Below are 14,357 nucleotides of genomic sequence, written 5' to 3' on the forward strand. Positions count from 1 at the left end.
ATTTACGGTTTTTCTTATTTTTCACTTTCTGTTATTATTAGGATATACAAATTTAACAAAATTACTAATGATAGTCTTAAAAAAGTTTTTTAATATTGAAATTGGTATAAGTAAATATGTGTATTATTAGTTCTAAAAACTTAAAAACCTTGTCTTATATTGTTATGATATAAGTAAGTTTGTTGAAATAAAATGATTTACAACTTATTTCTATTTTATTACTCGTAAAAAAATGTAATACATTATAAAGACTGTAAAAGAGGTGAGCAAGTGAGTAACACTCTGTTGTACGGTAGGTGTCGAAAGGGTCGCTTTGATGGATGTATTAAATTTAAATTCAATGATTTATTACTAGATACGAATAACGATTTTTAGCAGAAACAGTCTATCAGCCTATATCGCTAAGTATAATTCATGTAATGTTTTATATTGTTATTATAGGTAAACATTAATTTATTTTACTATTAGTAATACAGTAGGTTTAAATAATTTATGCTGAAAACATTGCTATTAAGAATCTTTGCGCGTATAAAATATAATAATGTATGTAAAAGTTTGATGTTCCTACGAATAATGTTTTTAAATTATAATAAAATAATGAATATTGTTCATAGTTTAAATATGTAACTTCATCCAAATTTAACTTTAAACATTTATATTGTGACTTGTGAGTATGTATTTTTGATATTTTTTAACTGGTATATGAAAACAATTATGCGAGGAACTTTGTATTATTGAATTTTTAAGCGCGTATACTGTATACCAAGCAAATCATTTTTTACTATCAATTATAAGAAAAAAAAAACTAAAACATTTCAAATGACAATAAATAGCTTAAAATGAATTTAAATAATTTGAAAATTATATTATGTATAGAAAATAATCAAATAAATAATTTGTGAAAATTTAAAGTATTCACCGTTATTAGTTTATAAGTTACATTTGATTTAAATAACGATTTTGCTTTCCTGGTTATTTTAAAGAATACGGAGAATTTTTATTTTCGAGTTCTTTAAAGTACAAACAAGATTTTTTTAATACACACACACAAATCATTTTAAAACCAATACATTAATTGCTTCGCTCAAAATTGAACTCGCTCGGAAATAAATATAACTGTTTATTATTGTTTTAAATGGCTGGGTTATTAATGTGATATAATAGTTATTAATAATTATTATGAAATTCAAAATTCATTATACTAATTACATTTAAAAACTTCACGGTTATTATTAAAAAAATATAAGTTAAACAACAATAACGGTAAAAAGTTGTAAAAAAAAGATAAAATAGAGTGACTACTAGTATTGCAATATTAAGTTCTTCTCAATTGTGGCTCTAGTTTTTTAGGCTACTTACTAATTAAAAATATTAAGTATAAAAATAAATATTATAATATACTATTATGAAATTTTATTTTTTTCTCCAATATTTACATAGATTTAGAATTCATTAAAAATATTGTTTTGTTTTTATATAAAATTGTTGTCATATATTTTTTTAATATTGATGTTATAATTTTTTATAAAATTAATATTAATGTAAGTACTGGTAAAAACTTAACTAATAAACTTTTATAATTTTTTTTTATATGAATTTCAATTTATGGTTTTCTAACTATCTTTATTAAACAGTTAACGATACTATGATAGTTATATTTTTAAGTGATAAAAGTTTGGCCAGTTATAAGCATGCAGCCAAAACTTATAATTAATTTACTTTTATAATATAATTTTGAACGAATTTATGCAAAAAGAAAAAAATGGTTGGGACAATAAAAATCACAATCTACTAAAAGTATATCGAGTAAAAGTATAAATAATATATACAGAAAAATTGTTTATCAAATATTTTAGAAGCTACATAACAATAGATCCCGGATAATATTTAGTTAATATATAATATCATTACCTACATTAATAATACATAGACTTACGCAAACTCCAAAAGTAGATAGTGCGCATGTATTATTATCGGTTTTATATATTTAAACTATTAAAGTTTTTTAAACTTAATGTGCTTTTAATATGATAGAAAATGCAAGTTTCTCACTACCACGTATCATGTCATTTCCGAGAGGGTAGTCTTGGCGGATTCACATTAAAGTTAAAATATAAAAAAAAAAAAAAATAATAATAATAAAAAATTAATAATGTTATCAATAATAGATAATCACAAGTAAAATATTGAACAATTGGTTTCTCAGTATACATTACAATCATATAACAATTATACAATAATAGTCACTAGGTACACGTCTATACGTTAAACTGTTAATAGACTTTCAACAATAGAATGCACGTAATAAATTATCCTAATTGTTCAATTTCGTTTTAAAAATATAATCTATAAAATCAATTTTAGTAATTAAGGTATATTTATTGTAATTAATAATAAATTGGGAAATCTGAATGAGACATTGAGCACTTCGGTCCATGAAATATCGCAGGGCGTGCTTGGTCACATACTCACATCACATACGTCATGTGCGCATGATGCCTATGAATTTATATATAAAAACTCGAAAGGGCCTGTGTTTAGTAGCTACCTTCATAAGTGTTCTTGAAAATATGTATCTATTTATTTAAATTAAAACGTTGATGAATATTATTATAATTTATAGAACTACGAAAAAGTTTCAATATAATCACGTAATACAGACTATATTAACGATATAATGTTATTCATAAAGTTTATATACTTTCGTAAATATATACCCACGCTGCGTTGTGGGTATATGTAGTTTTTCTCATTGGAAGTTAATGAATTCAAATGACGTTTCAAAACTTCACGGGCTTAAAACACAATAAATAGTACACAATAAGGTAAAATTTATTAAATATGTATAAACGGGATGATCCATTTAACTGGCTACGGTAATTTTTTTGTCGTCTTGAAAAAAAAAAATGTTTTTATATAGTTTAAAGTACTTACACATTTTATGAGATATTCTTTGTCGTTTCATCCTACTTCACTAAGCTTCGATAGCTCATAAATAAAACACCTACTACATTTTGTAGGTACTTTATGATAATTAAATAAGTCAAAATTTCATGATTAATATTTTACTCCAAATTATAAAAAATGAAATAAATAAAATATCTGATAAAATCATTTTTCTTAAACTTATAAATTATAATAATATAATTTTAGGTTAGTTTATTATGGTATAAATATTACAAAAGAAAGAGAGAAAAAATAACAATACAAATATTGAATAAGAAAATGAGTGTAATAAGCATTTATAACTTTATAAGGTGGATTATACTATATTTAGCCATTTAGGATAAACATTATAATTAAATGGTTTTAGTAGATTAATAGTTAGTGTGATAAGTGACATTTTTTGAAATATTCATATCTGTATTGATGTAGGTATGTAATTTTATTATTGTTATCTTTTTTATTATTGTTTATCTTTAAAAATAATAAGTAATTTAACTTAATTACGTACACGGGTAGTTATATTCACTATTTATAAGTACTTTAAAACTCTCTTCTATACAACGGTATAGAATTTTAATAATAATTTCACATAACCCTTTAATTAAATATAGCTGGTTCAGGTACACCTATCTAAACTTACATAAATATTATCATAGAACGTATATTATTTTAGATATATACTGTAAATTTGTGTACCTGGACATTTGTTTGTTTTCGCCGTCCATCGACTGGAGCTCACACATTTTTTCCTTGTCCTCAGTTTGCCACATCTTCATCCTGACTTTCCGAGCCGCTTTGATGTCTGCTATGTCATCCATTATGTCCAGCTGCAAGTTGAATTGACTACCGGTGGGTGACGGCGTAGCACCACCGGCCGAATCCCTACGATTCACCCTCGGACCCTTACTGGGGAACGCTGCAATCGATTCGCGTCTGTTGCGACCAAACAACGGCATAGGTGCCTTTGATATCGTGATAACCGAATGCCGGCGACCTGGTGTGTAGGGTCCCGGCGCCTTGGTTAACGTGGCCAAGAATGCCTTTTCTCGGGCAGCCGCACCGGCCGCTCCCTGATCGCTCAACCTTCGCACCTACGACAGCACAAGAAAAAAATGTACAATACAGCCAAAAATACAGTTTCTGAAGGTGTTTTTGGAAGATAATAGGGTGGGAAAAAAATTATTAATTTTGTTTAGTTTAACTCTCGATAATGTTACGGATTTCTCAGAGCTTATTAGAAATATGTTTATTGTACAATAAAAGATAATATAATAACACGACAACACCCCGCGATTTTGCCAAAAACGTGTTATTATATAGGTACGTTATAATTGAATAATATTCAAATAACACGTTTATAATAATTAATAAGGATTTTAATTAAAAAAACATCCCATAGACGTATGTTAGATTATCGATATGGGTTCTTGTACTACTATATACATGTTCACTATGTAGGTTGAGTAGTTTCATTGTTTTATCTGTAAATTGAACATATTATTGCTGTTACGCATACTTAGATGTATATTGTATATGTAATTGGTTGGACAAACGGAAACAAACGGCTCGATAAAGTTGCCAAAAGTCTAAATGTATCCATACAATTTAATTTATTCCTTAACCTAACCTGTCACAAACAGAAATAACTTAACTTAATAATAATATAAACGCAAACCGTAAGGTAGGTAGGTACACGAAACTAACAATGAGGTTGCTTGTTTCCACTAAAATTTCGTGAAATCCAACAAAAATCAATCTTTGATCCTCCTCAAATGTCGAGTCGCCTATAAAATCTGAAGTAATTATCGAAAATAGACTTAGAAGTGACATAAATATATTACATATTATATTGTTTCTTAATGACTGAATGAGGACGCCCCATATAATGTACCTTATTCGTGGATCATATTTCAAATGTATACTTATATATACTGTAAAAATCAAACATATTTTTCACAGACTACCGTTCGATATGAACTCCGGAAAGAGCAATTTAAAAGCTTCCGGAATCATCGGCCGAATCGCTCAATAAGGACTTAGTACTCAATCTTATCCGTTCCATCATTAAATTCATTGTCACTGCGAATTACTAACTAAAGTATCTTTTAACAAATCGTTTATATTTCACGTGTATATTTTGTTAACGGTGAATAACTTATTGTGTAATCTATATCATCTATTTATAATATTATATATTCAAAGTTCAATATTATATTCATAAAATCTATTATACGTAAATTATAATCATACATATCAATAATAATAAATACATCTTATCTAAGTTAAGAAGTTTTGAAAACTAAATGCATAAATTTAAATTTAATTAATTTTAATTTTATACGAAAATAATGTAGATAATAATATATAATTCGAAAATATTAATTCATTAATACAACGGAAGCGTGTTATTAGCAAATACCTAAAGAATTGTATTCAATAGTCAATATTTTATTTACATTACGTTTAATTATTTGATTGATTGACAAAACTATATTATAATAAAAATTAATACATATATTTATATTTAATGCAAATATTAGTATACTGTTGTATTTATTTCAAGCATATAGTTAAGTTAAAAATATATATTAGGATAAAATATATAAAGTAACCTAAACAAAGTTTTTGTTGCTACAAATATAGCAAACATTATATAGAATTATATAGAAAAATCGACCAATAGTATTAGCCCTATTTTCGTAGTAAGAGAACAACTTAATTAGGGTTCGTAAAAGTAAACTGAACTTTTTTTTTTTTAAATAATGAAAAAATACACTTCCAAAGTGCTATGTCAACGGGATATTGAGATGGAGTTAATGAAATGCAATGTATACTCTCCCTATATAATCAGGATTAATTATTAGTATTACAACAATAATCGAATAGTAATTATTTCATGGAAAAGTTTAAAAATTTCTTTGGTAAAAACAAAATGGTCGAAATAAAAAGAATTAATATAATAAATGGATAATTTATTTTTTATCACGATTCGAGATAAAAAATTATGATTTAAAATAGTATTAGAAATATTCGAAGGGCCAAAGTAAAAAAGTTACGTGGGCTGCAGGTTGCTGACGTCTTACTATACAAGTGTTTGTTTAATAATAATGGAACTATCAATTTAGTGTAAGTACTCGATGACTCGGATTCCGAAGCTAAATCTAATAAAAATTAAATATTATGGTATCTATTATAGTATTTTTATTAAAAAAAGTTAAGCTGGTCTACAAACTACGGTTACCTATTTAATTTGATTTAAATAAAAGTAGAAATCGGATGAACATTTTAAATTATATTTATAATAATACTATATAAAACATATTCATTCTAATTTCCCAGTGATGAATATTAATCTATTTTGAATAATTTGATTTTTGCTCTAAAAATAACGTTTTATAAAATAATCATCAGTTTTTTGCTAAAACGAGATAGATTCCAAGAAATGATTAAGTGAAATTAAACAGTCATTTTTGCGTTTACATATTAATACCTTAAAGATTCCTTACAATACCCAAATTAAGGACCAGGTTTTTCCATACTGAACCTCTAAATAAGCATCTTATGATGAAAAAGTGCTAAATTTATGATACACAATCTATTTATTTTATTTTTTTATACTAATCTATATAAAAATGTATTATAGTTTAATGTAAAAGCATTTAAAGATCGACCTAAAAAAAAGTAATGACATCGCTTCAGTTTCACTCATTTTGTAACATTATCTATCATAATATAGGGCTAAGGAAGACATTCAAAATTTAAATTAGCATGATATAAAATAAGAACTCACGTTCTATATTCATGTATTCATATTTTATGATTTTTAAAAATCGAATTTATTATTAATAAATAATAATTCATTTAATTAGTGAACATTTAAAATCAATTATCTTTAATGAATAATGAAATCACTTCTTTGTATTATTTATTGCAAACGTATCTATAAGATTATTTAAATCTTCACAGTCCGTTGATTATAGTATTTTTTTCATTACTTTAATGTGTTTATTGTATTTTTATTAAAGTACACCTTATAATTTTTTATAACCCAAAAATTGTAATTTTGTGAATTTATTAACAAAATATTTAACTCAGTTTAAATCAAATGTTACTTTTATATTATTACTAGTTATTTATTTAAAATAAAATTATCTTAAAACTCCAACTTAAAGTCAATCAATCATATAGCTATTATTGAAAATATTATAAATGAGTAGATTTTTAATAGATATGATACTATCAAGGATCGATAATTCAATATTTTATAGAAATTGTAAAGTTTTGTCGTATAATATACACTGATTAATAAATATTATAGAACCGTGAGTAATAATTAATAAGTATTTATATATTTTTTTATACATAGATACTTATGTATCTATCAGAACTCATTTTTATCGTTGATTTATATACTATATTCGATTTGAAATTTTATATAAAACGAATGTTCGCTTGTATGGAATTAATTTGGATTACAGGACAATTTCTATAATTTTATTATAATAGCAAATAACTAATTTACAAGAATAAACAATATTCAAGCCAGGCATACAATAAACATACCTGTCCTATTGCATATATTCATACTTCTTACTATTATTAATTAAGTTTCAGTAACTTCTTACTAAACACTAGTAGAATTTTTTTTAAGCATACAAGTGGTGTTTTATTATTAATTATTAATACTCCTACGTGGTAGGTATAAGTTATTTCTAGAGAAAAAAAGCCCTTAAAGTTCTGTTTACCCTCATTAAAGCCTTTTAAGTTGCTAGTCTGAAACTTGGCCATTCCCCGATTCAGTATTGGAATAGGTATAATACGACAATAGTTCTCTTTAAGTTATATTTAATAAGAAACGAATTGTATAAATTCAACAACATTTTTTTCATGTAAATTAATTATTGTAAATAAAAGCCTTAATACTTAAATGAATTAAACCAACAAAAATCTAAATATTTTTGAGATAATGTTTTATAAATATTAGGCATGTCATGTATTAACTAGTTACATCTGTACTTATGTATTGTCTATTTCATTTAGTATGATTTAAATGAAAAAAATGTTGCCATTATAAAAGAAAAATTCAATTATTTCAATTTTTTAGAGATTACTTGACTGGCAGTTATTCCTGATGTGCATTGCGGTGTTGGTAATGAGCGTTTCCGCATGTCTCTAAAAGGCGATAGGAAAAAGGGGTCCTGTGGAGGAGTATCAGGACATCCTTGCCCATTTCCGGCCACATCATCTATATCTTCATCTTCTTCATTAAAACAATTTTCTTGATCCACCACAATTACCGGCTCAGATTCCATTTTTGTATTGAAGTTCTCTGAAAATGAAAAGGAAATTAGAAAATATAATAACTGACTTACATATTATGTATTATAATATTCATACAGTTTATTAGTAAATATAAAACCTATTAAATTAAATATGATGTACTGAGAACTTGATAGGGAGGAGGAGGGGGTTAAAGAGATTTTGTAGATTTCAGATGATTAAATAAATGTATAGATAACCAATTTACGTTATAAATTAAAAGTGTTTATTTACTTATTTTATGTTCACCTGTATAATAATTATTTCTCCCAAACTTAAGTCAGAATTCTTGAAAATTTAGCTCACATAAGTCGTTTTATATCTATATAAAAATTTAAAAAATACATAGGCACAATTTTTTGTAGACCGATTTATATTTACAAGCTTCTGACTAGCTTTAAAAAAGACCATTTATCATACTGTATAGTATTATTATTAAAATAATATTTTTGAAATATCTCTTCAGGATGTATGACGAAGTAAAATGACACGTTTGCTACGATTAAACAGTCTTATTTGTATTTCTCTAGGCACGTTGGAAAATTGTGGTATTATAATAGAGGTATCCTAGCTAGAAGTGCTTTATCAACATGTTGGTTTTGACATATACAGAAGTGTTACAACAACATTGCACGATAACGTATATGCACTATAATATCAAGTGAATAAAGTCGAGCTTATATATTACACTATTAAAATGATTTGCTCTATTTTTATTTATAAAATATTATTATCATAATTATTATTGTTCTAACATTAAAGAGAAAACGATCTAAGTATAATAGTTTTTCAGATATTTATTAGTTAGTTTTTGCTAATTCATAAAACAAACTATTAACTATTAAACTATTACCATTAGTGATATTATTATATGAATATTTATTAAGAAAAAAAAATAGAAATCCAAATCATTAAGCTGACTTCACTTTGATTACCTACCTAGGTGTAGGTATAATACGTACATATATAATATAATATAATACTACACTGGTAGGTATGTATAAAAATCAAATGGTGGATAAGAAAATATCACCAATATGCTATATTTTTATAATAATACGCTAATAATTTTTTATATTTACAAATAAGCATTATTTGTTTATTATATTATTTTTTTATTTGGAAAAAAAATATTCCGTAGCCTATGGGAATACACTTTTGGGTGGCTTTGTCCCTATAGTCATGGCATTGTAAATATAACTCAAGTGTATTGAAGTGTATCATAACTGACATCTGTAATACCAATACTATTCAAGTAAGTTTTGTTCGTTGATATTGGTATTACGTTTCTTTAAATTGACGAATAAAACAATTTTACAATCTACGCTCTTTTCAATGTTTTTATTTTGAATTGATTTAAACTTCTCGAAAGAGGTTAATATTTTAAATAACTGTAATCTGTTATAGTATAGTTGTTATAAGCCACCAGCCGGATAGAAAATTTTAATTAGTGACGAAACGAAATGTAACAATACAACTGATAAAACATAAGGATTTATCTTGGTATAATCCAAAAGGTTAAAAGGATCATCAACTAATTTAATATACGAAAAGGATGAAAACAGTAGCTGTCTGACGTCGAGGATAATATTCTGAGTGTTATTTAATTGCGTTTCGTTGGTGGTAGTTGGATATTAAATTATGCCGACATCCCTGATGTGGTGAATCTGTGGTGTTTTTTGAAAAATCATTACGTTGCATATCACGCACAGACATTGGTGTATATAAAACACCTAATACGCACAATACAGCCATTTCGTATTATTATAATAGATATCAGTAAAGTTACGTCAACAGAAACCAGGAAATTGTCTGGTAAAAGGATATTTATTGATTATTATAATATTTAGGAATTGAAAATGCAGGATACGTACCGATTTGTTTTTTGTGTGAAAATATTATTATATGCATACTCTACACTTATACGTATATTTTCAGATCATCCATATGAATATTATACGCGTGTTTTAGCTCAAATACTGACTGTGTGTACTTAATCCTTGTGTTTGTTAACACATAGCAAATACAAATAATCCACTTCGACGAAATCTGTTTGTAAAAGATTAAAACGTCAGAAAGACGTTAAAAATTATAAAAACTTATACTTTCTATTTAATGCAAATTGATAAATTTATAATATATAAAACAAAATATAAATTTTAATAGGTCGAGTGAGGAACTCGTGTCTATATAAATGTATATAGCGGTTAAAATCAATGTAGAAAATAGAAATTAATTGTTAAGTTTTACTATGAACATGATGTTTACTATACCAGTATTAACTAAAATACATATTTGTGTTCTTCTAGTAGATAATTTCTCTTAAACTACCAATCATTTTCACCCCGTAATCCCTTCATATTATATAGTGTTTGATCGTTGTAATTAATCAAATTATTTTATTCTTCATTAACTTGCAAGTTTAACAATATAATAATCCTCGGTTTTTAAACATTTTTTGTTCATTTTATCTCTTATATTGTCTAACCAAACTATTTTAATTATCGTAATACATAGATTATAATAACCATTGACTAAAATGTTAGTAATAATTATAATAATATTAAAAATTAAATTAATTTTAAATAAAGGATTTTATTTGATAAATAGAGATATGATTTTATAAAGTAATTAAAAAGTATGAATAATACAGTTTATAAATTATTAAAGTATTCATATTGCGTATTCATTAAAAATGTGCCCATTTCCCAAATAATGTTATACGTCAAGTTAAGTATTTAACTGAAGTTTGACTAGTTGGAGTGTAACAAAACACTAAATATTGATTATTTAATAAATTAAGAAGATACTTAATTTACCATAAAATATTTTATGTAAAAAGTTACTAAGAACAAAAACGGTGAAAATAAAATAAATACATGAGATATATGATTTAAAATATATACATAAAAATATAAAATATATATATATATAACTAAATTCTTATTATTTATGAAAACTGTTAATTATCTTGTATAATCTATATGATTATTTATAATACAGCTATATAAAAAATAGAAACTCCTTATAGTTTATTAAATACGACTGATTTAATAACTGATTGAAAAATAAATAAATAAATAAAAAAATACAAATCAAATGTTTATACTGTATACATGTATACATTCACTATATGGCTTGTTAATATTTATCATACAGTTTATAACAATCGCAGAGTTTATCGCACGTTTATCGCAGAGCCAATTATTAACAAATTAATACTATTTGAAGATAAATTTTACTCTAACCATCAGTTAGAACCGTATAGCAGTACATACTAGTAAGATTTTTATAATTAATACTGTTACATGCTTAAGAGTAAAATCAGTAATTTTTAGCACGTAGATATTTTGTCGTTAGGTCGTGTAACTGAAAATCACGTAGGTTGTAGGTATATTACAAAGTTTCATAAACTCTGTCTCTTGTAATAACATCATCTGTTATAACCTTCAAGTGGCGTGATTACCTTGCATGATGCACAAGTTAAATAGTAGGTAGTCAGTTAGTTTGCATTAACCCATTATCCGTACAATATTATAAGTATTTTAGTACCTTCTGGCTTCTGTAATTATTTTATGTACTATACTTCAACTCTTTTACGATAGTTGAATAAGTGATAAATGCGTATTACGTTGAAAACACGTGCTTCGACCAAAACTATTGTATGCCCATTGCCCATGTATTATAATATACATAATATTGTATAATTATTATGTAATCACGTAATTTCTAATTTGTTTATGATTATCGTTAATAAAACATAACGTAATATTTTTTTTAGAATTAAATTGGTAATTTAGCGATAATATTATATTCAATACATTACAATATTATATATTATAAACGTTGACTTTTAAATAATCTATTTACATTTTATTTCAAAGAATAAACAAAAGTATACACTATATCAGTTTAAGGTTACACATTGTATACAAGTATACAACTATTTATTTTAATAGCTTAATGGCTATAGAATAGCAAATAATAAATAGGTATATCAAAGATAATATTTAATATTAGAGTAGATATTTTTATTTTTAAATAATACCTATTATTATTATTATTATCACTGAATAAATTCGTTATATTACTTAATACAAAACGATAATATACGTATTAGAACGCGCACTAACAATAATTGTTAATAATTATTATTAATTGAATATGTTTTATAATATACAGAGTAATACGACAAGCATGCTCACCCTCATTTAATCATACATTTCTTCAAATTACGATTTTTATAAGTTATTACTAAGTACACTTAAGAACCATATTTTCAAATAATTGGATTTTTTGTGCAATTAAAGAAACGTGACTCCACAAAAGCATATTTTTCATAAATAAACTATATTTTTTATTGTTAATAGTTAAGAAAATGTTTTTTTTTTAATTTAATATACTTATATAAATTTTAACTTAAAGTAGTATATTTTTCTGAATTATTAAGGTTTAAGTACTAATAATAAGTCCTTAAGCTATCGTGGATAAGAATTAGTCTACATCAATAGATTTTTTTAAGTGAAAGATAGGAGGGCAGCTACAATAATTGGAAAACTATAGTGATTAGTATAAATTTATTCAAATTTTATAATTTTTGTAAGTAGTGGCCCAGTACCAACCTAAATATAAAATTTGTTTTATATTTGATTAAAATACATTAAAAAATACTATTATTATATATATTAAATACATATAGCGATTTTTTAATTAACCTAGAAGCTACTCATTTGAAGTAGGATTTAGATATTTCATAATAAATTATATATATAAAAAAAATTATCTAATTAAAATATACAAAAAGAAGCGTAGTTTATAATTTAAAAAAGAAGTTTGTATCACTATACGATAGTTCTTAACTTAGGACCTAGGTATAAAAACTAAGTATTTACAAATAATCATGGAATTTTAGTCTACTTAATAATATTTCAAAAGTTGAAAATTAAATTATTAACTTAGGGAATAAGTGTGCTCGGTGAGTCACTCTGTAAATATTTAGTACTATTTAAAAATAAAACATGACACACAAAATATGTAACATGTTTTAAGATTTTATTCGCGAAAAGAAATTTCACTGTGTGAGCGATTGTTTGTCACTCTAGTAGAATATCTTAAAATTAAAATATCAAAGAATATAACGAATGCAGGTGACAGAGTTGCAAACTCGAGTCCAATGCACAGAAATTCGTGTTTTTCCCCGTTTATTCGTGTATTATTCATGAAAATATTTGCATTAATTCGCAAAGTATCCAGAAAATAGGAAATCAATACTCACTCGAGTATACATTACTGGAAAACTATCAAAGAGTTTTGAGTTTGGATTGGATCATCATTTTTCCACTTCTATACTCTATATTATTATTTCTTCGTCTATCACGCTACAGCTAGCAGCCATTTCTTTCGGAGTACATTGGAAATAAAAACTTCAAGTAAATACCTATATTATATACGTATATAGTTGTATATAATTTTATGACAGAGACACTTGTTATAAGTTAAATGTTAATTTGTAATAATCAATAAGGGAAATATTAAATTTTAATGAAATTATTTTGTACACGTACAAAATTGAACAGCTCTAATATTATGTTAATTATAAATATATATAATTTATTTATTAAGTTTAAAATTATTTAATTTAGCATGGCAAGAAAAAAACGTTAAGTAAGGCAATTTACTTTATAATTTGTTTTTTATTAGTTTAAGTGTTTAACGAACATTCTATCCAATATTATATTTACAGAGAGTAAAATGGTGTTTTTTTCCACAAATAATTTATTTTTAATGTAACTTAAAACTGTTCAAAAACAAACTGGCCATAGTTGTTAAAGTTAAATTATTTATTATTATCGAGTTATGTTTATGTGTTAAGCTATAGTTTCGTTTGAAATTGTGAATACAGTAGGTAATTAAATAACATAAATATTGTCTAGCAACTTTATTATGTCCTATAATCTAAAATTTGTATATTATTCAAAAACTTGAAGAAAATAATTTTTGTAAAATAAAGTTTTGTGCGGGAACATCATAGTGAAACTCTATGTATTTATTCAAGTAAACGAATATCGAGTTTAATATTGTGGCTTATTATT

The 14,357-nt window shown here is 24.9% G+C and overlaps 1 protein-coding gene across 2 annotated transcripts in view; it reads right to left on the reverse strand.

The window, feature by feature from the left end:
• Positions 1–14,357, reverse strand: part of LOC114131001 (uncharacterized) — an 89,819-nt gene that overhangs the window by 6,385 nt on the left and 69,077 nt on the right. For both annotated transcript variants that reach the window (XM_050202822.1, XM_050202821.1), the window contains 2 exons: positions 8,058–8,275; positions 3,643–4,037 (listed from right to left, as the gene is read on the reverse strand). In XM_050202822.1, the coding sequence (XP_050058779.1) occupies positions 3,643–4,037; positions 8,058–8,258 (596 nt within the window). In that variant the 5' untranslated portion in view covers positions 8,259–8,275. The remainder of the gene's footprint in view (positions 1–3,642; positions 4,038–8,057; positions 8,276–14,357) is intronic.

The sequence above is a fragment of the Aphis gossypii genome, chromosome 3 (genome assembly GCF_020184175.1).
Source record: "Aphis gossypii isolate Hap1 chromosome 3, ASM2018417v2, whole genome shotgun sequence".
Taxonomy (NCBI): Eukaryota; Metazoa; Arthropoda; class Insecta; order Hemiptera; family Aphididae; genus Aphis; species Aphis gossypii.